Here is a 26,928-nt window from a genome sequence, read left to right as displayed (position 1 = left end):
GGTCATACTTACCAGTCTAGTTCTCCGGGTCACCTCTTTTGAGGTTACTTCTGAGCCTATCACCTATGCTGCCTCATTCTGGAGATTTCTCTCAAATGAAAGACTTCCCTCATGCACATTTTTGCCTTGTAGGTATTTAAATGTCTATATCATATCTCCTCTCTGAGCTTTTCTATCCATTATTCCTTCCTCTCCCAAACTTTCTCGAATTCAAATATAGTTTTCATCTCCACCACCATTTCCATGAAAAATAATTTTTTAAGGTTACTTCTGAGCCTATCACCTCAACTTCATCCTATGCTGCCTCATTCCGGAGCTTCCTTTCAAGTGAAAGAAACTTGCCTCATGTACATTTTTGCCATGTACGTATTTAAATGTCTATCATATCTCCCCTCTGAGCTTTTCATTCGGAAGCTTAACCTTGTATCCTCAAGGATTTTATTTTCATTGTTGGCTTGTTACTTACCTTTCGGGACTTCTGATGCAGGCTATTTAGCTGAAACACAGACTATGTCGAGTCCATCATGGGCTCTGAATCCAGTCAGTAGGCATCAGCTTTGAACAATGGATGTTTCACTCCCTAGAAAATCTCTCACCTGCAGAACGCAGACAGACCGTCAAATACACACATCTACCACCCTTTCTGTAAAAAAGTATTTCCTTAGATTACTCCTGAGCCTATCATCTCTTAATTTCATTTTATGCCTTCTCATTCCAGAGCTTCCTTTCAAATGAAAGACTCGACTCGTGCGTATTTATACCACGTAGGTATTTAAAAGTCTCTCAAGACAAAAACAAAATAACAATTAATTCAAAAATCTAAGAAAAATGTTATTTGCCAGAGTGGTGGAAGCACCCGCTGAAAACCATTTACACAGAAGCGGAGAAAAAGCCTCAACCATCCATAATATGAGTTTTTAAGCCGTTCTTATTCTGTATCATAGGCAAAAAAACTCCACTAGTTTCTCAAAATGTCAAAATGTCATTTTCAAAAACAGGGACTTGACTGCTAGAGGTGTACTACCGGAACATCATGATTTTGGATGGAGTAAAGGGTTATCAGTGAAGATAAGTACAGTTTTTTTGGTTCTCTTGTTCTGTTTCTTTTCCCTGTGCACAGTGGTGGGATGTTTCCCTGTTTTTGAAAATGACATTTTGAGAAAGTAGTGGAGTTTTTTTGCCTATGATACAGAATAAGAACAGCTTAAAAACTCATTGGGTTGCCGTCTGCATTTATGGATGGTTGAGGCTTTTTCTCCACTTCTGTGTAAATGGTTTCAGCGGGTGCTTCCACCACTCTGGCAAATAACATTTCTTTTAGATTTTTTAATTTAAAAGTCTCTATATCATATATCCCCTCTCCTGCCTTTCCTCCAAAGTATACAGATTGAGATCTTATAAGTCTGTCCCCATATGCCTTATGATGAAGGCCATGCACCACTTTAATAGCCTTCCTCTGGACCAACTCCATCCTTTTTCTATCTTTTTGAAGGTGCGGTCTCCAGAATGGTACACAATATTCTAAATGAGGTCTTGCCAGAGTCTTATACAGGGGCATTCAATACCTCCTTTTTACTACTGGTCATACCTCTTTCTATGCACCCTAGAATCCTTTTAGCTTTCGCCATCACCTTTTCAACTTTTCACATACAATCATACCCAAGTCCCGCTCTTCTGTCATGCACAAAGTTCTTCACCTCCTTAACTGTACCGTTCCTTCAGTTATTTGCAGCTCAAAAGCATGACCTTGCATTTCCTAGCATTAAATTTTAGCTGCCAAATTTCAAACAAATCTTCAAGCTTTGCTAGGTCTTTCTTCATGTTATTCCGGCTTCATCCGGGATGTCTATTCTATTGCAGATTTTGGTATCATCTGCAAAGAGGCAAATCTTAACCAACAGCCCTTCAGCAATATCACTTATAAAAGTGTTAAAAAGAACAGGCCCAAGAACAGACCCTTGAGGCACACCACTGGTAACATCCCTTTCCTAAGAGCGATCTCCATTGACCACTACCCTCTGTCATCTTCCACTCAACCAGTTCCTGACCCAACCCGTCACTTTGGGGCCCATACCAAGAGCACTCAATTTATTTATTAGAAATCTGTGTGGAACACAGTGAAGAGCTTTGCTAAAATCTAAATATACCACATCTAGCGCATTCCCTCTATCCAATTCTCTGATCACCAAGGTAATATAAAGAAATAAAACAAAACACAAATGAAATACCTTTTTTATTGGACTAACTCAATGTGTTTTATGCTGAACTTTCGAAAGTAACCCTTCTTCTTCAGATCAGAAATAAGCAAATGTTGACAATTATCAGTAAATATAAAGGAAAACATGAAAGCATTTCAGGGATAGGAAGAGGGAGGGGTGGGTGGACAGGAGACAGAGGTGACAGAGCAGTTTTAAACGTCTGTAGCGGAAAAGGAAGTCCTGATCTCTGTTAAGTCCTTTCTGGTAGGTGTCAAAATATTTTTTCATTTTGATTTCAAAGGTTTTACGTTCTTGGGATTGTCTTAAAGTTCCCTTTTAGTATTCTAGATGGAATTGAATTGGATGGGTGGAATTGGTGTCTTTGGGCAGCTATAAGCTAAGTAAATCATCTATAAATATAGATTAAATAAGACCTCAGCTGTGAATTGAAACCAGCGTCTCTTTTTGGCAAAACTGCCCAGTGAGTAACTGGGAAGGCCCATACAAGAGAGAGCTTTATCCTAACCTTCCCAGAGAGATCATGCATACGAGAGCTGTCTCCTATCCAGCCTACAAAGAGAACAGACAAGAGAGCTGTGTCCTTACCTTTCAATAATATCAGCAATAGTGCAGGCAAACATTAGGAGACCTTCTGGCATCTGTAGCGCAACTGGAAGGGGCGAGAGAAAGACCAATGTTAATAAACACAGACAGACCTCAAGGAAGAATGTGGAAGGGCTCCTGAACTGCAGGAAACATATAAAATCCCCAAAGTTTATATGTCTGGCGCCGGCGCTATATGTCTCCCAACTTCTTTCTGCCTTTGTGTATCTCCCGCCTTCCTCATCTTGTCTTCCCAGCCTTTCCCCCCCCCCCCCAAGCAGTGACAGTTCACTACTTGCTTTTAACTTCCCCACACTGCTGCCACTAGTGTTAGTTTAGCTGACGATTCCATCAGGCAGCCTCAGGGTCTTTGCTAGGCCAGCCAACCTCTGATGATGCAACTTCCTCTTTCGTCAGAGGCAGCCTGGCCTAGCAAAAGCCCCGAGGCTGCCTGATGGAACCGCAGTTAAACTAATGCTAGCATCAGCGGTGTGGGGAAGTTAAAAGCACACAGTGAGCTGCTGCTAGGGAGAGGAAAGGTACTGCTAGACTGGTAAGGAGGGAAAGGGAAGGGAGAAAAGGTACTGCTGGACATGGAGAGAGGGAACGATACTACTGGATATGGGGAAGAGGGATAGGGAGGAGAGGTACTGCTGCTGGACATGGGGAAAGGGAGAGTGAAAGGGAAGGGAGAAGAGGTACTGCTGAACCTGGCAGAAAAGGAACGAAAGGTACTGCTGGACTAGAAAGAGAAGGGTAGGGAAAGGAAAGGAAAGGTGCTGCACACTGGAGGAGAGGGTGAGATAGTACATAGGGAGAAAGCATATTAGTTGTGAGAAGCAAGGTACGCAAAGCATGCATCAGTATCAAAATTTACTTTAACTTAAGTTCTGAAAACCTCTGGCAATTGTTGGACAGTGTGACCTCTTGAAGGTGCTGGCTTTGTGTATGCACCTTTCAGCAGGAATGGGTTCAAGCTGGGAAACCCCAGGTGTACCATATAAATTTATGCATGTCCATGGACAGTTTCATTGCACCAGTCCCTAGTGTACCAGCTGTTTCTTAGGCATAAGGACACAGGACTTGATTATGCAGATACTACACACAGGCTGTTTATCAGGTTCTTGTCATCACATCTCACATGCTGGTAATAGGAAGCAGGTTTCCTCACTCAAAAACAATCTGCTGCTGAGTATTTACACCAATTGTTTATATATAGAGGGTGTTACATTTCACAAAAAGCACAAATCTTACAACCTTCATGCTAGGATGATACAACAGCCACATTCATCCTCCTGCAGCAACTTTCCTTCCCACCCCAACCTTTGAAGGTGTTCCTAATTCTTATCCTGCTCACTGCAGTTTACCTTAACCCTCAACATCCATTCCATGCACACACTCTTACCCCGTTTAGCTTTTGTCTGCTGAATACGCCAGATGGTTTTGTAAATCTCAAAGTTGTAGTTGTTGGGTAGGGTCCCCACAGCCTCTTGCAGCTGCTGATTGTCCAGAATTTGTTGGGGGATGTGACTGGTCATGCGGCGCCGAGGTTTGCCAGCTATAAGGGGGAGACAAAGTCTATTAGAAAGAGGGGAAGAAAGGTAGACATGAAGATGGAGAAAAAGAAATGGCTAAAGTGCTAAAATGGCGTTAAAAATGTGGTCACTGTTCAGTTTGCTAGTTGATGGTGGAATGTTCTACCTTTACAGATCCTAAGACAAATAGAACAATTATGTCCTCAAATACATGCTGTGAATCCCACAATGTTATCTACCGGCTTATCTGTCCTTGCAATCTTTATTAGGTGGGTCAAATGTCCCGTCAGCTGAAGACCCGTTTGATACAGCATCGGCATTGTGTGACAGTTGGGAAACATATGGTTTTGTAATAACCAATGTTCAACCAAGAGTTCTCTTCGTTTCGATGCTTAGTACTGAACAGATACAGATGGGGATTCAGAGGGGCAATACACATCAATGATTAGGACGAGAGCAGCAGTGGATTTCTGCATTAAACTCAAACTCAGTTATGCCTGCCAGTTTAAAATCGCTTCATTTAATGAAAAGCATTTTGGTAGGCGGGGCTTAGGTGATGATGTCAAGAGGAGAAGAGAGAAAAAAAGATGCTGGCACCATTTTCTCTTGCTATGTTGAAGTTTAATATTTCTCACTTGTGGTTCCTTGCAGTTCCCCTGAAGATGCTGTAGGACTAATCCATTTTTAAATTAGCTTTCAGAGGCCAAAACATTCTTCAGGTCAGTACAGTATACTGCTGTTACGATATCCTGTCCTGACCTGGTAAGTAAAAAAATGTATTAAAATTAGTCCTAATAAAAAGATTACTTTATTTCCATTTTCTATTTAAAAACATTATCAGTACAGCTACAATAAAGCAACCCCAAAAATATTTTTTCTACCTTTTGTCATTTCTGCTTTAATCATCTTCTTCATTCTCTTCTTTTCATCCAGCATCTGTCCTTTCTCTCCCTTCCATACATCTGCCCTCTTTCTCTGCCCCTTCCATTCACTGTGCGCTCCCTATGGCCCTGCCTCTCCTTCTGTCCAGCTTTTCCCCCTCTGCTCCCTTTCTCCTGATAAACCCTTCATCCCAGGGTAAGCATCTCTCTTTTTTTTTCTCTCCATTTGTGAATTTAGCATCTTTCCCACTCTTCTCTCCTCATTTCTCTCTCTTCCCTTTGCTCTTCTAGCTCCCCCCTAGCATCTCCCTCCTTGACTTCAGCCTCTCCCATTCTTTCCCGTTGCCTTACCTAAGAACATAAGAAGCGCCATCTCCGGATCAGACCTTCGGTCCATCAAGTCCGGTGATCCGCACACGCGGAGGCCCTGCCAGGTATACAAGTATAGCCAACCATACTTTATATGCCTCTCTCAAGGAGATATGCATCTAGTTTGCTTTTGAAGCCTAGGACTGTCGATTCTGCAATAATCTCCCCTGGGAGAGTATTCCAGATGCCAACCACTCTCTGTGTGAAGCAGAACTTTCTGACATTAGTCCTGAACTTGTCCCCCCTTAGCTTCATTTCATGTCCTCTTGTCCGTGTCAAATTGGACAATGTAAATAATCTAATAATACCTAATCTCTCTCTCATCTCCAGACCATCTCCTTCCTTGCCTGCCCTATATAGTAAGGCATCTTCCACCCCCCCTCTCCGATTTGGCACCCTCCATAACTCCCCCTAATCCCTTCCCCTCCCCCATTTGTTCTTTCTTTGTTAACCCCCCCCCCCCCCTTACACACACATACACCTTCGGTAGTGCAGCCTCCACAATACACTGTTCTTGCTGGCATCGGGCCTTCTTCTGATGGGTCCTGCTTACTTCCTGTTTCAACGAAGGCATAACCTGACAGAGAGGAAGGCCCGACACAGGCAAGAGCATCATGTTGTGAAGGCTGCCATTGTGGAGAAATTCCCGGACCGTGAAGATGCTGAGCCTGCACTGAATTGGTGAGGCTAATTTTTTCCCAGATCAAACTGATTTGAAATCAATTCAACTGAAGTGAAATTGGTGAATCGATTTGAATCGGGCAGCTCTAGTAAGAACTAAAGCAGGTATGTTATATGTGGAATTAACTGAGGAGTGATAGCTTATTTAATCAATCTGCAAGGAATGGGGCTTTTTGGGGATCCTACATAAAAGCAGAGCCAATGGGGTGGGTAGGATTTTAAAGTTCTTCCCCTAGAATATGAGTAATACTATTGGATTGCTATTCAGTCAATGGTGACTGGCTAAATTACACCTTGATATCCCATGCAAGACTATGGCCAGGCACCAACAATGAATATTCATGTCTTTGATAAATCTAAAGTTACATGGGTGCCAGCCGATATTCAGTGTCAGTACCTGCATACCTAACTGGCCAAAGACAGGACTGCATTTTATGCAGTCCTACATGCTGGGTTACACATAAGGGCATGTGACGGGATCTATGTCCCATCACTTTGGATATAAAAACAGAGAGGAAGTGGTAACTAAAACCAGAGAATCAGCTCCAGTCTCTCTCAGTAGGTGACTGCAGAACAGAATTGCCCTTTGAAACACAAAATCAATCCCTAGGGAGAAAGACAGAAGATGGAAATCACATGAGACAAAAAGACAGGCCTTCTACAGTAGCACCTCCAATAGAGGTAACTGATCAGCTCCTCTCCAATCTGGCTGTAGGGTGGGGCTTAGGGAAGAAGTCTATTGCCCTATAAGAGGAAGTTTTATTTATTTATTTAGAATATAAGCAATGCCTCTGCTGGGTCACACCTGAGGTCCATCATGCCCAGCAGTCCGCTCACGCGGCGGCCCAACAGGTCCAGGACCTGTGCAGTAAGCCTCTATCTATACCCCTCTATCCCCTTTTCCAGCAAGAAATTGTCCAATCCTTTCTTGAACCCCAGTACCGTACTCTGCCCTATTACGCTCTCTGGAAGCGCATTCCAGGTGTCCACAGTATTGCATACATATTTCAAGACTTGCACAAAATAAACATCCTCTACATCAGGGGTGCCCAACACGTCGATCGCGATCGACCAGTAGCTAAGGAAGGCAACGCGAGTCGATCGCGGAGCCCATCCCGGGCTCCGTGATAGACTCGTGTTGCCGTCCTGATCTACCGGGCCGATCAGCCTTCCTCTCCAGTGTTCTCTCTAGGGCCTTTTAGCTGTCATCTGCTGCCGCCGCCGCTGCTGAACATTAAAAAAAAACAAAAAAAAAAACAGGCTTGGAGATTTCAGCCCGTAGCGAACTTATGCTCTGTGGCTCTAACGTGTGCGTGCCGGCTTCCCTTCTCTTCCCTCCGAAACCGGAAGTTATGTCCGGGGGGGGGGGGGGGGGGATGGAGAAGGGAAGCCAGCACGCACAAATTGAGAGCCCTGAAGCAAGCGTTCGCTATGGGCTAAGGCGGGAGACAGGTTAGTGAAGCATTTGCTCTTCTTGCTGCCGGGTCCTGCCTACTTTCTGTTTCCGCGAAGGCAGGATCCGGCAGCATTTCTCCCAATAGGTCGATCGTGATCTTGGGCCAATCAGCCTTCTTCTCCCCGACGGCAGAATTGACGTCGGGGAGAGGAATGCTGGTCGGCCGAAGCAGAGAGAGCTTGGGGCGGGTCGGCTTTCGGGCCTGTTATTGGTGGCGGTTTGGGTCCTGGTCCCCGATGGCAATGGCAGTGGCTTGGGGGAGGGCAGGGAGAAAGAAAGAAAAAGGGCAGGCAGGGAGACAGAAGGAAAGAAGAGAAACAGAAAAAAAAGAAAGGGAGGCAGAGAGAAAGAAAAGGCAGGGGGAGAGGAAGGAAAAGTTGGGGGAGGGAACGAGGTCTGGAGGAAAGGAAGCATACAGGCTAAAAGAAGGGAAGAAAGATTGGATGCACAGTCAGAAGAAGAAAGTGCAACCAGAGACTCATGAAATCACCAGACAAGGTAGGAAAAATGATTTTATTTTAAATTTAGTGATCAAAATGTGTCTGAATTTATACCTGCTGTCTATATTTTACACTAAGGTCCCCTTTTACTAAACTGCAATAAAGTTTTTTAGCGCAGGGAGCCTATGAGCGTCGAGAGCAGCGCTGGGCATTCAGCGCAGCTCCCTGCGCTCTAAAAACTGCTATCGTGGTTTAGTAAAAAGGGAGGGGGGTATATTTGTCTATTTTTGTATGGTTGTTACTGAGGTGATAGTGCATAGAGTCATCTGCTTTGACCTCTTTGAAAAACCCTGGAATAGGAATGATAATTAACATTTTCTATGCGTACAGTATGCGTTGTGTTTTTTAAAATTTTATTGTTGGTAGATCATTTTGACTTGGTCATTTTAAAAGTAGCTCGCAAGCTCAAAAAGTGTGGGCACCCCGCTCTACATCATCAAAAATCATAGGATTTTACCATCTCACCTATAAATTACATCTCAACTGCTCATCTACTACATTACTTCAATCAAGCAGCACAAATCTAATAACCTGCAAAAAAGATGATATTCAGAAAGTAAAAAATTAATTCAAGAAACAGAATATTACTTTCTAAATTGCAATAGATTTCTACAAAGCCGTAAAGTACCAGACAATACATTCCACATAAAAGGTCCAGCTATAAAGAAACATTAATTTTTGGTCCGTACATATCGTAATTTAAGACACTGTCTAACAACCAAACAATTCTGTGACCTCAGCATCCTGGCGGAGTATACAGTGGTAGACATTTTGCCACATAATTTGGAAAGATGTCATAAACACCTTGCTGGACAAGTTTCAAAACTTTGAATTGGATACGAAACAGAATCTGCAACCAGTGCAATCTTTTTAAAATAGGTGTAATGTGTTCCTATCGAGATACTTTAGCCAGTAGCCGGGCAGCTGAGTTTTGTATCATTTGTAATGCTTTAATGCATACTTGAGGTCAACCTAGATAGATACCATTACAGTAATCTATCTGGGATAGTACTACCGCAGCTTTGTAAAAGCCAGCGTTAATTTTTTTTGTTTGTTTTTTGATGATTTTTCCATGTTCTATTTGGTACTACAGTATATAGCTGTATCGAATAGCATATTTTACTATTAATGAATATTATGTGACTGGAATGCGCTCCCGAGGTAGGTGGTGGAGAGGAAAACGGCGACAGTTCAAGAAAGCATGGGATGAACACGAGGATCTCTAATCAGAAAATAATGGTATATATTGAAGAGCTAAAGGCTAGATTCACTAAGCCCACCGATCATGTTTGCGATCATGTACCGATCCGATTTTCCTCCGATCCGAATTCACTAACCTCTGGGCCGATCATCCTCAGATCCGATATATGCATGCAAATGAGAGGAAACGGCATGCAAAGTAGGAAGGCAGCGATTCACTAACCAAAATCAAGAACACTGACTAGGCTGGCCAAACAACAAAGAAGCGACTACTGGGGACCAGTCGCTCACATCCTTTACAACTGCCCTGCTCTCTGCCCCGATTCGCCTGCTCTCTGCCGCCCCGCTCTCTGCCCACCCTTCCCCGCAGTGCAGGGCTCACAAAGTAAAAGTAAAAAAAAACTAAACTAAAACGTTTCAACCTCTGTAAGCATGCGCAGACCATCTACAGGCAAAGAAAATGGTTTGCGCATGCATCAGAATCGTTCTGTAGCGATCCGTGTGGTCGGTGGGAGGGCGTGCCTCCAATCACCCCCATTTCCACGTTGAAAATCAGTCAGCCTGCCACGGATCGGGTAGGATCGGTGGGCTTAGCGAATATAGGCCTTAGACCAGTACTGGACAGACTTGCACGGTCTGTGTCACATATATGACTGTTCAGGTGAGGATGGGCTGGGATGGTTTAGATGAGCTGGAGCTTTGACAGAGACTCCAGTAGATACACAATACCGGGCAGAGCTTTAGGTTTCTGGCCCAGAAATATCTAAGAAAAAGAACAATTTAAATGAAATTATAGAGTATATGTTTGGGCAGACTGGATGGACCATTCAGATCTTTATCTGCTGTCATTTACTATGTTACTATGAATGTTTATTCAAAAACTTTATGCCGCCTTATCTGAGAAAACAGATCAAGGTGATTGTACACCATGACAATAAAAACAGAAAAGAAACACCATAAAAATAAAGGACAGACTTCATTCAAAAGAAGATCATTCACTCGAAAAACAAGCTGGGCAAGTCATGTAGGTCGACCCGATGCCACAAGAGCTTGCTCGGTTGGATGTGTACCAAAGCTATAGTTAAAAAAAAAAAAATAAGAGAGAGAGTTTAACAGTGTCTTAAATTTTTTCAAGGAATGCTCTTTGTGAAGTACTGGCATTGCATTCTACTAAGCAGGTGCAATAAAAAAAGAAAGCCAAATGATGGGTTGACTCAAGATATGCCTTAGAAGGAGGGGGGAAAAGACAGCTGTTGTTGAAAGGAAGATTGCAAGTATAACCGCTGAGAGTAGTAAAAAATCAAGTTTGCTAAATATGAGGGTATTCTTTCATAAAGAGATCAATAGATAAGGGTAAGTATCTTATATTTATAAATGAATCGAACTGGAAGCCAGCAAAGATTTGTCAACAGTGGAGTAACACGATTGTATCTTTTGGCATTATAAAATAATCTAGCTGCAATGTTTTGAAGACGCTGTAGACATCAAATTTGGTACTGAGGGATCCTGGGGTACATCACATTACAGTAATCTAAGCAGGAGAAAGCTACACAGAATAAGAGAATGCATGGTTGAAAAGTCAAATAAGTGAAAAATTATTTGTAGACGTTATAGAACTAGAAAGCCCATCTGAACCACTGAGGAAACCTGAGCTTTAAATGAAAGGCAGAGACAAGTCAAAATAAATCCCTAAATATCTAAATGAATTCACCAGTTGAAGCAGAAAATCCCAAAGACAGATAGGAAAAGAGGCAATAGTCTTTGATGTATTTAATACCAATTTATGATAGTCTAGCCACCAAGCTTTCTTTAAGCACATTCTTGAATCAGTAGCCAGGGGACAGAGAAAAATGTTGAATAAAGATGGGGATAAGAAGGAACTCTACAAAACTCATAGGTAAGCAGACGTACTTATAATAAACAATCCAAAACAGTCTACTTGGAATGTTCTGTCAGAAAGTAAGGGGAAAAAAACCCCCAAAGCAATCCAAGACTTGTCCTCTGATACCTATTTCCTGCAGTCTTTGGATCAAGAAAGAATGATCAATAAGGTTGAACACTATGTTGAGATCTGAAGAAACAGCAAGGACAACACATCCAGTGTCCATATTAGAGTGAACTTTACTCATAACATACCTAGATTTCAGACCCCCCCACGGTCCCCTGCGCGGCAACGGGAGGAGGAAAATACAGCTGGCACCCGTCAAAATCTTCCCTGATCCTCGTGGGGCCAAACAGCCTGCACTCAAGTGCCTAATAAATCATGGGCGAGCCTTGCTCCCAGGGGAGGATGGTCCCTTAGCTCCTTAAGTGTTAGCGTAGGCTAGCCAGACAGGTTTCTTAAAGGGTTACCCTGTTAGCCGCAGACTACTATTGCCAAAAGTCTGCATCTTCTCCCAGGCAGAGTTGCCCCAGGGCTACTAGGGGACTCTTGAGCACTGAAAGCCTCAAAATTTGGATAAAAACCAAAATGCTCGAGGCTATTATATCCACTCAGCTCTCATCTTACTTAGAGATATTCTCCATTCTATTACCTTGCCAATATGGTTTCAGACCCAATTTCAACACTGAATCCCCTGCTGGCCTCTTTAATCTCAAAGATTCAACAACTTCAATCTTATAATAAATTTGCTATCCTACTACAATTCGACCTGTCTGCGGCCTTTGATGTTGTCCACCACGATATCCTAAATTACCAACTTTCTGAGATAGGCATTGATTCCACAGTCATAGACTGGCTCTCGAAATTTTTTACGATCCCGCTCTTACACTGTTAACATGAATGGACCCATGTCTTCTCCTTGGAGACCGCTATGTGGTGTAATCCCAGGAATCACCCCTGTCCCCAATTCTTTTCAACATTTATATGTCTTCTTTGAAACTCTTCCATCTATCTCTCTTTGAAACTCTATTTACATATGCAGATGACATCCTTGTCCTTCTCGAGATAGATTCGAATCTCACTAACCTCACTAAAAATATAACAGCTTGCATAATGAAACTCCAATCCTGGGCTCTCACTGTACAAATGAAGCTGAATGAGTCCTAAACAAAACTACTCTGGCTTGGTCCAAACTTAGATCAGTTACCCACGTTCATTCCACTACCTTCTGGTCCCACACTGCAGATCAAATTCTCAAGCAAAGTTTTGGGCATCATTATTGACTTACACTTTCCTTTAATGATCATCTCAACACTCTGGTTAAAAAAAAAAAAAAAGAAGAAGTTTTTTTTAGTCTTCACATGCTGAGGAAAGTGAGATCCTGCTTCCGCCAATAACATTTTGCTGTCCTTGTACAATCAATCATTCTTTCTAGACTGGACTATTGTAATTCCATCTAAGTCTAACCAAGAAAAATCTTCAGAGACTTCAGCAGATCCATAACACTGCGGCTAGGTTGATCTTCACGAAAAGCAAATTCGATCATGTTTCCCCACTTCTGTCAAAACTTCACTGGCTTCCGGTGATTTCTAGAATTCACTTTAAATGTACCTGCCTAATATTCAAGATCCTACACGGCATTCTTCCTAATTCCACTATCCTGGAATTCTTCAAGACCTTGACACTACCAGATCTGCTCACAAACTTAAACTATCTTTCCCCTCGTTAAAAGGCGTCATGTATGCAGGTAAATTAGGGAAATCCCTTTACTTCAAATTCACTGAGCTTTGGAATAACCTCCCTGCCCTGCTGCAGAACCTAGGCTCATTCCAATTATTCCAAAAGCATCTGAAAACCTGTTTTTTCTCCAAAACATAAAGCTAGCTATCCTCTTCATAACCCCTAGTTTCTTATAATGTCCTTCCCTCATTTCTTGAATTACCTGTAAACCGTGCCGAGCTTTATCTTTATGGAGATGATGCGGTATACAAACTTAAGGTTTAGTTTAGTTTAAAAAAAAACCCAAAACAAAAAAACATCTCAGAGCAGATCAGAAAGAAACCTCCCAGCTCACATGCAAAAGGAAAAAAATGGAGAGAGGCAGTAAAGAGTAGACCACTGAGGAAGGAGGAGGAGCTGAAGAAAAAGTGTACAATTCCTTCTGCACAGCTTTGCAGTTAGGGGAAGTTAAACTAATCATCAGGACTCGTATGTCATGTACACCAGAAAAAGCTGTAATTATGGTTTCCGTACTCAGACCTTTTTTGAAAGCAGATTGTCTAGTATGAAGAATTTTCTAAGAAATTCAATAGTTGATTGAACACGAGTACTGAATATGAATAATGGGCACGTAGCTTTAACATAAACAAAAGAATAAATGTAAAATCAAAAGATCAAATGCTTATTTCAGTAGGATTTAGCACAGTATAGCCCCAGATTATTTGTATTTGATTTTAAAATCACTATTCGGCCAAATACGAATAAATGGTTTGGGGGCACCATTCAAAGCTGAATCGAATTGAATACGAGATACTTTCTGGTGACCTTACTTAGCCACTGTCAAGAGACAAGAAAGCTGCACACGATGCACCTTTGGTCTTACCCAGCTTGGCTATTCTTATGTTTTGGATATGTGTAGAAAGAGAAGAATAAAAATAGCCCCAAGACTGAAGGGACTTAATAAGAGTAGAATACATTGTTTACCCATCAAAACAGAAAACGAACAAAAGAGGGTAACAGGGCTGGGGGGAAGTGAAGTTCTGTCTTTAGCCATGTTAAGTTTAAGATGGAAGTGGAACATCCATGAGGCTAGGAAGAAAAAAACCATATAAAAGGAGGAACAATTCTTCACTTTGAGAAAGAAATCCAAACATGTATTAGTTTACACACAAACAAGGCGGTACTCTTGGGGAAATAAGCTGCAGAATGCAGGAGGGGAGAGTGTGGCGCAGTGGTTAAAGCTACAGCCTCAGCACCCTGGAGTTGTGGGTTCAAACCCACGCTGTACCTTGTGACCCTGGGCAAGTCACTTAATCCCCCCATTGCCCCAGATACACTAGATAGATTGTGAGCCCACCGGGACAGACATGGAAAAATGCTCGAGTACCTGAATAAATTCATGTAAATCATTCAGAGCTCTCTTGGGAGAACGGTATAGAAAATGGAATAAATAAATAAAATAAAAAATAAAAATCTGCACAGAATTCTTTTGGGGTGCAGAATTTACATGTGTCTACACAGAATCTAACCTCCAACCAGTAGCAGGTGGAGTCTGTGATGTCTTCATCCTGAACCACATAGCTCTCAGAGTGTGATCCATGTGGTAACTGAAGTACTGTTCTTGTGAGAATCTGAGAACAGTGCAGAGGAGGAGAATGCCGCGGCCAAGCTCATCTTCGCAAAAAGTAAATTCGGCCATGTCTCACCGCTCCTGTCCAAGCTCCACTGGCTTCCGAATATCACCAGGGTCCATTTTAAATGCGCCTGTCTAGCTTTCAAAATCCTCCATGGCATCCTCCCCCCCCCCCCTTCATCCCACTCTCCTAGAACTCCTTAAATCTTAATACCACCAGACCCACTCACAAACTTAAATTATCCTTTCCTTCATTAAAAGGCATTTCCCGCACAGGAAAACTAGGGACCTCCCTCCCCTTCAGACTCACTGAGCTCTGGAACAACCTTTCCTCCCCCCTCCGGACCCTGAGCTCTCTCCAACTCTTCCGCAAACATCTGAAAACCTGGCTGTTTTCAAAAATGTAATTCTTACCCCATCTTTGGCATCGTAAGCCCCCCAATCACCCTTTCTCTATACCCTTTAACCTTCATGGAGTTCCTTTCTCTCTCAACTCCTGTAAACCGTGCCGAGCTCTAAGATTGTGGAGATGATGCGGTATATAAACCTAAGGTTTAGTTTAGTTTAGGAGGAGAGAATGTTGAAGGGCGGATGAGAAGGAGTGTGCATGTGTATGTGTTTTTCTAGATTGCAGAGATTTTTATTTAGTAATCTGCAAAGCACAAGAAGAGTGGCAAGCAATACAGACTTTTTTTAGACAACTATATGCAACAATAAATACAAATACCACTGTGTTGCCACAATATTCGGCAGCTGCAAGAAGTCCATACTGCCTGCAGCTCAGAGCTTTTGTACTCTATGGATTGCTAAATCCAAAAATCACTGGCGGTGTATCACTGTACTTCTGGAGAATAATATCTATGAGAATAATATCTATGAGTTATTCATTACTACTCGAAAAACAATAGTATACAGAATTTAAAAACATTATGCCCAGATTCCATTAGGAATAGAAGGAATTACAGAAAATAAAATATTGAAATGATTTCTGCCATCTCGTATAAGGTTGAACAGAAAAATGTTAAGAGTTCCTCTAATACAGTGGTCTCAAACTCAACCCCTTTGCAGGGCCACATTTTGGATTTGTAGGTACTTGGAGGGCCTCTGAAAAAATAGTTCATGTGTTATTAAAGAATTGACAATTTTGCATGAGGTAAAATTCTTTATAGTTTATAAATCTTTCCTTTTGGCTAAGTCTTAATAATAATATTGTCATTTTATAGCTAAAGAGACAGATGATCAAGAAACTGTTTTATTTTACTTTTGTGATTATGATAGACATACTGAGGGCCTCAAAATAGTACCTGGCGGGCCGCATGTGGCCCCCGGGTCGCGTGTTTGAGACCACTGCTCTAATACTAGTACTCGCAACACAAGTTCATAAGGACAATCGGAACATAATATGCTACTCCCTTAGAAATTAATCAGCACAATCTCCACATGACACACACTAGAGAGCTATTCCTAGTCAAATAAAAATGATACAAGTCTCAAGCACTGAACGCTTAATCAAGCTGGTAAATTGTCCAAGAGGTAGGAAAAAGCCTCAGAACTCCTCCCATACCAACCAGTTAAAGTGGGGAAGAACCTTACAGGGGTAAGTGCACTTCATCGGCATGAAAACCTCCTCAATTGGACTGCTAACCATAAAACCTTGTGCAATGCAGGAGACTAGAGTTATCTAATGGGAGAGAGCGAGAATGAAATACAGTCAAACCTTGGATAGCGAATAACGTGGTTTACAAGTGTTTTGCAAGACAAGCAAAACATTTTCTTAAATTTTAACTCTATAAACGAGCGTTGTCTTGCAGTACGAGCACATATACATACATCACGTCAAATATGCACAGCATAGGCGCGTTACATCACTGATCGCGGCTGAATGTAATACATGCACCCGCAGTTCAAGCGCGTACAGCTGAACGTAATAAAAACATCACGCCCAATTCACCCATAGTATATTGGCACTGTTCGAAATGAGTGATATTTGCAATACAAGTATGTACAGTACTGTATTTTCTCTTTGAGTTTTTGGGATGTGGAATGAATCGTCCGAGTTTCCATTATTTCCTGTGGGGAAATTCGCTTTGATAAACGAGTGCTTTGGATTACGAGCGTGCTTCTGGAACGAATTACGCTCGCAAACCAAGGTACCTCTGTACTCATCTTTCTCATTAGCTGACTCTAGTCTCCTGCATTGCACAAGGTTTTATGGCTAGCAGTCCAATTGAGGAGGTTTTCATGCCGATGAAGTGCACTTACCCCTGTAAGGTTCTTCCCCACTTTAACTGGTTGGTATGGGAGGAGTTCCGAGGCTTTTTCCTACCTCTTGGACAACTTACCAGTTTGATTAATCGTTCAGTGCTTGAGACTTATGTCATCTTTATTTAACTAGGAATTTTTTAGATAGCTCTCTAGCGTGTATGTCATGTGGAGATTGTGCCGATTAATTTCTAAGGGAGTGGTATATCAAGTTCCTCCTAATATAATGATTAATAAATATAAATAAAACAAAACGTTAGTCCAAATTTTTAAAAAAGGTTATCTTGTTGGGGGAGGGGGGAAAGACTTTCAGCTCTAGCATTAAGCATATGATTATCCTTACTACTTTTTGTCTCACTAGAAACACTATCCTTTCTTTTGTTGCTGGATGGTAGGGCCAGATTTTGGTAGGTAGGGGAAGGGGGGTGGCACTTACAATCTTCTCTGGAATCCCCGGTGGAACTAGCAGGATGTTGGCTTATCTTTCCCTTTGCTTAGTCCTGGCTCAAGGGGAGGTCTGTTGCTGTGAAGGAGGGGGGGGGGGAGAGAGGGGTGAGTTGTAAGGTTGGTTTAAAAAGTTAAAAAAGATTGATAACTCTGGAAATTTTCCTTTACCTATGATGTAGCACATTGTTGTATACCTTTTGATCTGTGATTATGGAATAAACTTAGTAGATAAGGACAGGTTGTTCACCCTCTCCACGGTAGGGAGAACGAGAAGGCACTCTCTAAAATTGAAAGGGGATAGATTCCGTACAAACGTAAGGAAGTTCTTCTTCACCCAGAGAGTGGTAGAAAACTGGAACGCTCTTCCGGAGTCTGTCATAGGGGAAAACACCCTCCAGGGATTCTAGACAAAGTTAGACAAATTCCTGCTGAACAAGAACTTTCGCTGGTAGGGCTAGTCTCAGTTAGGGTGCTGGTCTTTGACCAGAGGGCCGCCGCGTGAGCAGACTGCTGGGCATGATGGACCACTGGTCTGACCCAGCAGCGGCAATTCTTATGGTCTTAAAAAAAGGTTATCTTCATAACACATTATATGCCTAGCCTTTGAAGGCCAGAACCTTCTTCCTCAAGTCAGGAAAGTATTGTGGATCAGAACTGCAAATACACTACTGGTTTTCTAGTATAAAAGAAAATCAACATGTTATAAAAGGCAGTGAACAATCCTGATGAGGCTATAATTTGGGTTACCATTGGTCTCAAGAAAAAAAAAAGGAGGATGGATCGAGACATCCAGGTTTTACTTTCATTGTCTCCATCTGTCCTCCTTTTTCTGGAGCCATATGGTAATCCTAATCCTAGAAGTTTTGAAAGAGCTCAACTTGTTACTAGTAATCTATAACTTAAACAACCACAGTTCTGATGACTGGAGTCTCACCCATATAACACAAAGTTTTAAAAAAAGGTTTCAGAGATGACCCAATATGGTGATGGGCAAAATGGTGGAAGCTAGATGGACCATTCAGGTCTTTATCTGCCGTCATCTACTATGTTACTATTCTAAAAACAAACTACGGTAAATTAATTTACTGACATAGAGTAATACACAGACTCAGCTTACAGTAATAGAAATGAGTCAGCATGAGTTAATCAAAGGCAAGTCTTCTCACCAATTAGATTTTTTTGAAGGTGTAAGCAAACATGTGAAGAAGTTGATATAGCATATTTGAATTTTCAGAAGGCATTTGACAAAGTCCTTCATGAAAGACGACTCAGGAAATTAAAAAGTCACGGAGCAGAAGGCAATGTCCTTTTATGGACTGAATGCTGGCTAAAAGACAGGAAGCAGAGATTAGGACTAAATAGTCAATTTTTCAAATAAAGTTAATAGTGGAGTACCCCACTAGGACCTGTGCTGTTTAAAATATACATAAACAATTTGGAAAAAGGAGCAAGGAATGTGGTGATTAAATTGAATCTGTCATTTAGATGCCCAAACTACTGGTCTCAAGATCCTTTTGCAATTTCTCGTAATCCTCAGGGAGTGGGCATCCCTCCTGCCGATCTTCAATTTGGGGTATTTTTATTTGTGCATTTATTCTGCATATGTGGCGATTGCGATCACCAACGATCGGCAGATGCAAATTTAGCAAACCTCATTTGCATGTGCAGTTTTTTAGGAATGACTCGCCTAGTTTTACAATTGCTATACAACTTGCTAGCTCATAGTGTAGCACACTGGTTGAACCTACAGCCTTCTACCCTAATGTTGCTGGTTCGAATCCTAGTCACTCTCACTGATGGAAGAGACATAAATAAAAGCATTAAACAGATCCAACTCCCAGTATCACAATTATAATGAAAAACACCATAAAATCGCCATTCTAATAACATCATAATAATAAAATATTATAACATTAAGGACATTGTTTGGGCGTCTCTCGTCTAAAACCCGATTCTCTAAAGGACGTCTCAAAATCTGGATGTCTAAATAGTGCTGAGCGTGATTTTACAAAGGATGCCTAACTTGGACATCCAAACTGCGCCTAACATAAGATGTGCTATGCAGAATCAGGGCCTTAGTCTACAGCACTACACTAGAAATAAAATTGGGGAAACCATATTCAAGACAAATAAGAAAAAACATCTATATCATCATTGTAGCAATAAAATAAAAATCCAATAATCAAAATACAGATGTGTTAATTTGGTCTGTTGAATGTATGATATAATGAATAGAATGACTCGCTACAATAAAATATAAAAAAATCAAGAACATGATTTAGTCTGGCCCATCATATTTATTCTATGTTCATATAAGCAAATGAACAGAACATCAAGGGTATGAGTGGGACCTGGGCAGAAAATTGCTCTGTGCCAATGATATCTTACAGTATGAATCGGAACCACAGGAATCAAGGCTCCTGCTCAGTGCTTAACAGAACTCAGAGTAGAGGGCTCAGATTAACATGACAAATGTCTGAAATAATGCCATTGCTAAGAAGGGATGAATCTAGGTCATGAACCTTTTTCAGCACATAAAACAGGCTACATGCAAAAAAAAGGCTTAATAATACTATGCCCCATAACAGCCCATCCTAAATTGGGAGACACAAATACTCTCAGTTTAGAGGTGTTTATATAACTGCATGGCTGTATATGCAGGTAAAAATTGAATGTGTAGCAAGCTGCCAATGTGCCTTTCCTATGCATTTGGCAAAATGTCTGGGCCTCTGCTCCAGAAAGGCGACAATCAAATCTGACTATTCTACAAAGTTGCCCAACAGAACTGAAATTAGGTTACCCACTCTAGGGTCCATCTGAACTTTGGTTCCCTAATCTAAGGAGAAAAGAAGAGTTAAACATTTTCGGTCACAGACCCTACCTATTACGGTATCCCTTGGACCCACTTAATTGAAGGGGCCATGGAAAATACATAACTACTTGGCACATACTCCGGGGAATGACAAGCTTGGCCAGATTGGAGGCAGAGCTGGAGTTGAAATGTAAAAGTGTATTTTATTAAATACTAGCTGATCACCTGGCGTTGCCTTGAAATAAATTCCTTTGAGGAACATTCCCTTGAGGATTAACATCACACAAATTTGCAGTTTTCACTTTCTGTTTAGGCTTCACCACACACCACAGCTGCACTTCCTTTTATACTGTTGACTGTGACATCATTCTGGCTGTGACATCATTCCCCAAACTTCACACCATTGGTCAAAGCAACATCTGTCTTTTTCGATGATTCTTTACATGTCACCCCCCCCCCCCACAGTATTTTTCCCCTGATAGTATTGATATGTATACCATGTTTGGTTAAAATCTGTCCATGCATTTCGGAGTTATGCAAATACTAGTGAACACATTTACATTCGACTCTAAGTTGGTGTTAAATATATGCCAGTATACTGCTGTCATATATATATTTTGGGAGTGTGTGGTGCAGTGGTTAAAGCTACAACCTCAGCACCCTGGGGTTGTGGGTTCAAAGCCACGCTGCTCCTTGTGACCCTGGGCAAGTCACTTAATCCCCCCTTTGCCCCAGGTGCATTGGGTAGATTGTGAGCCCGCCGGGACAGACAGGGAAAAATGCTTGAGTACCTGAATAAATTAATGTAAACAGTTCTGAGCTTCCCTGGGAGAGCGGTATAGAAAAATTGAATAAATAAAAAAAAATAAAAAAAATAAATATACTGGCATATATTTAACACCAACTTAGAGTCAAATGTAAATGTGTTCACTAGTGTTTGCATATAACTGGAGCTGCAGCCTTTTTAATAAAGGTCCATCTAAACCTATGTGGCCTTATAAAAACAGGCACCCTGTTATAAATCAGGTTCTGAGTTTTAGAGAGAATGCATGAAGCGAAGTAACTTATCCCCACTTTTACAAAACCGCTAAAGTTTATTTAGTGCAGGCTAGGAACTCTGTGAGTGTCGGGAGCAGCGCGTTTAAAGTGCTGCCTACGCGGCTGGAGTCCAGAGGTTTGTCAGCGGTGGAAGGGTCAGGAGCAGGCCGGATCGACAACGGCAGTAAAAGAAGGGGGAGGGGCCGAACGGAGCAGGGAAGATAAGGTACGAAAAAGGAAAGGGGGAGTGGGGGAAAATTCTGCTACTGCTTCTACACAGGAAAGGGGGGGATAGGAGGGAAATGCTGTTGCTGCTGCATAGGGAAGTGGGATGGAAATGCTGCTGCACAGGGAAATGGGGAAAAATGACAGACAGACAGCGGGAGGGAGGGAGACAGAAAGAAAGAAAGACACAGGGGCAGGGAGAGGGACAGAAAGGCAGACAGAGAAAGGGGGCCAGAGAGAGAGTCAGCGGGAGAGGGAAAGGGGGCTGCTTTGGGGGGAGGGGTGTGCTTGGGGCAAACAGCTTAGATCTGGGGGGAAAGCCAGAAGGGGCCATGGAGAGACAGGGAAAGGGGACAGACAGCTTTGCTCTGGGGGGGAAGACAGAAGAGGACCATGGAGAGACATTTGGGGGGGAAGTGGGTGCTGGGGGCAGACAGTTTTGATCGGGGAGGGGGGAGACAGAAGGATACAGACAGCGGCCAAGGAAAGAGAGATAAAGAAACACAGACTGACAGACACATCTATTCTAGCACCCGTTAATGCAACGGGCTTAAAGACTAGTTCAGTATAAAATCATAACTATTCCAGGCTTATGCGGGTGGGATCCGACAGTTTGCAAGGCGGGGACGGGACTGAGCTCGCAGGGACAGCGATAGATTCCCCCCTCCCCAAGTCATTCTCTACTTCTTAACTAAAAATGCCCAAGGTCTACCAATGTGGGTAACACAACCTGAAATCGACTTTTTCATGGAAGAATCTCTGCTGGCTTAATTTGGTGGGTTGTTGTTGTTTTTTTTTTTTTAAAGAAAGAAATCTATGGGTAAAATTCTAAATAAGAAAAAGTACTGTAATAAATTCAAAGTTCTCATAGCATGCACCTAGCAACGTAGGTGCACACTTCTTGCCGTACAAATAAGGAAAGGAGCATAATCAAATTTAAGTGCAGCTGGGCTCTTGCACGTGGTCCACTAAACACTGGATGCAACGCTTCGGTGTGGCTACGAGAAAAAGGGGGAGGGGAAAAGACTCCCCAGACATCAGACTTCCTAACCTGATGCTGGAATCGCTGGCGTTTTCTCTCCATCCTGCCGGCTCGGAATCCCGCCGGCCGTTTCCGAGCCGGACCCTGTTCCAGGCTCTCCCGCTACGGCCGGCTCCGAGCCGAGGCCTCCTTCCAACGCTCCCGATACTGTGGCCATCGCAAGCAAACCCCCAGGTGTACCGAAGAGGCAGCACAAGTCGAGCCCTGAGCCGAAACAGGGATAAGCAATCGAACCCGGAACTGAGAATCGGCGTCATATCTCTCGTCATTCGCAGACCACTTCATAGTTAAAATGTCAACGCCCACCCCTGAAGCTGATTGGCTAAGATTCTGTGCCGGCAAGGATGTGGAACTTTAAGCATTGCATGTCCCCCTAATTCACTTGGCGGGGTTTTAAAAGGCTTGGCTAATTTCCTAAAAGAGAAGTCCGGCCATTATTGAGACGGCTTAGGGAAATCCACTGCTTATCTGTTTTGCTACTTGGGATCTAACTGGGTACTTTGGGGACCTGGTTTTGGCCACTGTTGGGAAACAGAATACTGTGTTTGATGAACCTTCGGTCTGTCCCAGAATGGCAATTTTTATGTTCTTATGATTTCAAAGCCTCTCTGACAGTTACTCAGCAATGGCGATCACTGCAGAGATCTCAAGACGCCAGAAGAGGAGAGAAAAAGAGAGAACATTTTTCCAGCTGTAGAGTTTGACCCGCACCTCCTGGCTCCGCCCATGCTTTGTCTTCAATCCTCCCCTTCTGTAACACTTCTTTGCCCAGTTTGCCACCCTGGGCACCTTCAGATATGGCAATTGGCACTTTCTGCTTGGTCATATGAAAGGAGAAGTGTCCCTGTAAGATCTGAAACTATTAGTAGTGAAGTGCAGGCAGAAAAAAAAGCTATACCCACTACTTGCTAGAGTGGGCACAGGCCCATTCAACAATGGAGTTCTCCAAGCCCCTCCAGCTGACAACCCCAGCATCTCAATCCCTGCCAATTTCAGGCCAATTTTGAATCTTCTTATCCTATCAGCCTTTACTGAAAAGGTTGGGGGGGTGTTTTTCCCACCAACAGCTGTAATATTCTCATGTGTTGCCCCTTTTGTAAGGCTAGATTCAGGCCTGATCATACATCCTTGGTTAGGGAACTTCATAATGTCTTTAATAGAGGGCAGAATGCCTCTTATGCCTCTGGATGCAGTTCTTTTTACCTTAGCAGATCACCTTTTGCTGTTTGCTCAGTTCACAGACATTGGTTTAGCCAGGCGTGCCTTACAGTGGTTTACCTCTTTCTAGTGGGATCTAATCTAGTCTTTGATTTATATACCGGGTCATCTCCCAGCAGAGCTCGACTCAGTTTACAAGTAAATAAAGACCAGCAAAAAAAAAAAAAAAGCAAACAAGAGCATAAGAGAAAATAAGTGTTATAGAGCAATCAATTTGTTGAATCTTTAGGTAAACTGTTCAAGTATTGTGTAAATAATAAAGTTTTTAGAACTTTACAAAATTGTTGTAACTGACCTATCAATCTGACAGAATCAGGAAGCCCATTCCACATTTCTACCAATTTATAAGCGAAAGATTGACTGAGTTTCCTGGCCGATTTAATTCCTTTGAAGGAAGGGAACAGTAGTTTATATAACATAACAATATGCTTGTATACTGCAGCTACTACAGAGTAAAGATACTGAACATTCACAGTGATATATCTCTGTGTATTCCTCGAATGGCAAGATAAGGGTATTCTAGTATAAAGGGACCAAAGGACCAAAAATGACGCAGGTGCATTTAAACTGGATCCTAAAATGGATTGGGAGCCAATGAAGCTTTCTCAACATAAGAGAGACATGATCGTATTTTCTCTACCCAAAGATGAATTTAGCTGCCGTATTCTGTAATAATAATAATAATAATAATAAATTTATTCTTTTATCCAAGAGTTCTAGGCGATTTACACCATAAGAAACTGAACAATCAGTGAAGTACATACATATCATAAGATAAAAACCAGGATTAAAAGTTAGTAGAATAATTACAATGTTAAAAAGACCTAATTATGTGATAAATTTGTCAAACAAAGCAGACTTTACTAATTTTCGAAAAGAACAATAAGACATGGCTTGATGAAAACATTCACCGAGCCAACATTGTAGTTTGCCTGCCTGAAACGCTGAGGTCCTTTCAAAAAAGGTCTTATATCTGACACCATTTGGCTTAGGATAGGTAAATAAGCTGAAGCTTCTTGTAATCCTTGATGGTCTATAAAATTCAAAGTGAGGGGACAAATAAATTGGAGACTCTCCTGAAATCAGCTTAAAACAAATACAAGAAAACTTAAATAGTATTCTTGCTTCCAACGCTAGCCAATGCAATAATTGATAATATGGACTAATGTGGTCATTCTTCTTCAGACCAAAATCAATCGAACTGCAGCATTCTGAACTATTCTTAGTCTTCTTAAAATCTTTTGGGAAGATCCCAAATAAATGATGTTACAATAATCCAGAATGAGTAGGATCATGATTGTACCAGTAATCTGAGAGACACTGGGTCAAAGTATTTTTTAATGGTCCGTAATTTCCACAATATATAGAAACATTTTTGTACTACCAAGTTTGTGTGATTGATCCAAGTCAGTTGGCGGTCAAGCGTGATACCCAGAACTTTTATGGAATTGGTTATTGGATAGACATGTCCATTAAGACAGAGACATGTTTCTGTTATTTTATCATTGGGACTAGCTAAAAAAAAGTTTTGTTTTTTCTGTATTGAGTTTCAGCCTGAAACTAATAGTCCATTGCTCTATCTGAGATAATATGGATGATATCTGATTTATGACTTCTACAGTAAACTGACAGGGCAGAGAGCAGGGCTTCAATATAACAGGAGAGTCAGAAGGACGTTTTTGATTGCTCCCCAGCAGTTGATCGGCCAGCCCTGTCCGATATGAAATTTTGTGTAGTGAATCGGGTCGCTGTCCAATTTGCATGCGTTTCTCCTCATTTGCATGCATGGATTCAAAGCGGATCGCAGGAGAGGTAAGTGAATCAGGTCGGAGGGAAATTTGCTTGTTAAGGGGTCGCAAACCAATCAGTACACGATCGGTTTGCTTAGTGAATCTAGCCCTTTCTTGCTTGTAGAAAGAAGAACAAACAAGACATAAAATCCTCATTAACACCAGTCACAGAAGAATGAGAGAGGTTTTTACTCCTCCTCAGACTTGGCATTAAAGCCCTGGTATTAGAAAACCACAGGCTTGTCCTTCAGGTCTTTTGTGCAGTCCTTTGCATCTGGGTTTAATAGGTAACACCTTCATTACCATGGGATTTAAATGAGTTACAGTATATGTGCTCAGTTTGCTCATGTGCAAAACTGCTTTTAGGCATTGGGTGGCCACAGAAGCACAGAAAATCATGCTCAGAAATTGCTCTGTATGTTATGCTCAAAGCCTCCCGCTCTGTAGTACATTTGGTCTATGTGCATCTTTGTCTCCATTATTCTGAGTTTTGCTGGGGCAGAATTTGTAATAGAATATAAAACAGCTAGGAGCTAAGCAATTTTGTGTTGCCAGCTCAAACAGATTAGTCTGGGTTTGTCCTGTTGCACGAATGGGAATATGTTCCAATTCTCCTTACGGACATTGGAACTGCAACTTCCTGTATTCAATGGGACTGCTTCTCACCCTCTTCTAGAGGTACACCTAGCCAGTCGGGTTTTCAGGATTACCACCAAATTTGCATATCACAGAGATCCATTATATACAAATCTATGTCATGCATATTCATTGTAGTGATCCTGAAAACCTAAATAGCAAGGTATGCCTCCAGGAGAGGGTTAACAAGCATTGCAATAAGGCACAACCAGGACTGGATCAAGTAGTTCGGGGTGGATCTAATCCTGCATCCTCTTCAGAAGCATGCAGGATGGGTACACAGTACAGTACTACTATCTCAAGAAGATCAAGCATTCAATGCAGTCTATTTTCAATTTTTTAATTTCTCAATTTTTTTACAATAGGGGAAAGGACCTCAGAAAACCGGACTGCAAATTTTAATTAAAAAATATACGTATCTGTTAGTTTCCATCAGTTACGTTCTCACTCATTGGTCAAAACCCCCTCTGTTTTGTTGTGTTTTTTTTTTGCTTATACAGTAAAATTTCATTATTGCACTTATAAGAAATATACTTAGCTTTATAGTTAATTTCAAAGCGACGGGTCCCACTTCACCCAATTACACAAGCTTCTTCATGGTAGCTAGTACATATTGCAAAATTGCATAAATTGGATGCTTTTAGCCCCACCATGACATTTTTACAGCAAAAAGAAAAACAGAGGGTTTTTTGGACCAATGAGTGAGAACGGAACCGATGGAAATTGACAGATATATTTTTGCAGGCCGGTTTTCTGAGATCCTTTCCCCTTTGTAATAAAAATTAAGAAATTAAAACATTG

The 26,928-nt window shown here is 41.8% G+C and overlaps 1 protein-coding gene across 2 annotated transcripts in view; it reads right to left on the bottom strand.

Annotated features, from left to right (window-relative positions):
- The window catches only part of DPH1 (diphthamide biosynthesis 1), a 187,314-nt gene extending 164,577 nt beyond the window's left edge, over positions 1–22,737 (bottom strand). The window contains exons 1-3 of one of the 2 annotated variants that reach the window (XM_033922691.1): positions 22,493–22,737; positions 4,207–4,359; positions 2,805–2,868 (exon numbers count right to left, since the gene is read on the bottom strand). In XM_033922691.1, the coding sequence (XP_033778582.1) occupies positions 2,805–2,868; positions 4,207–4,359; positions 22,493–22,640 (365 nt within the window). In that variant the 5' untranslated portion in view covers positions 22,641–22,737. The remainder of the gene's footprint in view (positions 1–2,804; positions 2,869–4,206; positions 4,360–22,492) is intronic. The other variant, XM_033922690.1, reaches the window with a different exon arrangement.
- Between the last annotated feature and the right edge of the window lie 4,191 nt (positions 22,738–26,928).

The sequence above is a fragment of the Geotrypetes seraphini genome, chromosome 15, assembly GCF_902459505.1.
Source record: "Geotrypetes seraphini chromosome 15, aGeoSer1.1, whole genome shotgun sequence".
Classification (NCBI taxonomy): Eukaryota; Metazoa; Chordata; class Amphibia; order Gymnophiona; family Dermophiidae; genus Geotrypetes; species Geotrypetes seraphini.
Note: the sequence above shows the minus strand (reverse complement) of the source record. Positions and strands in the feature narration are given on the sequence as shown.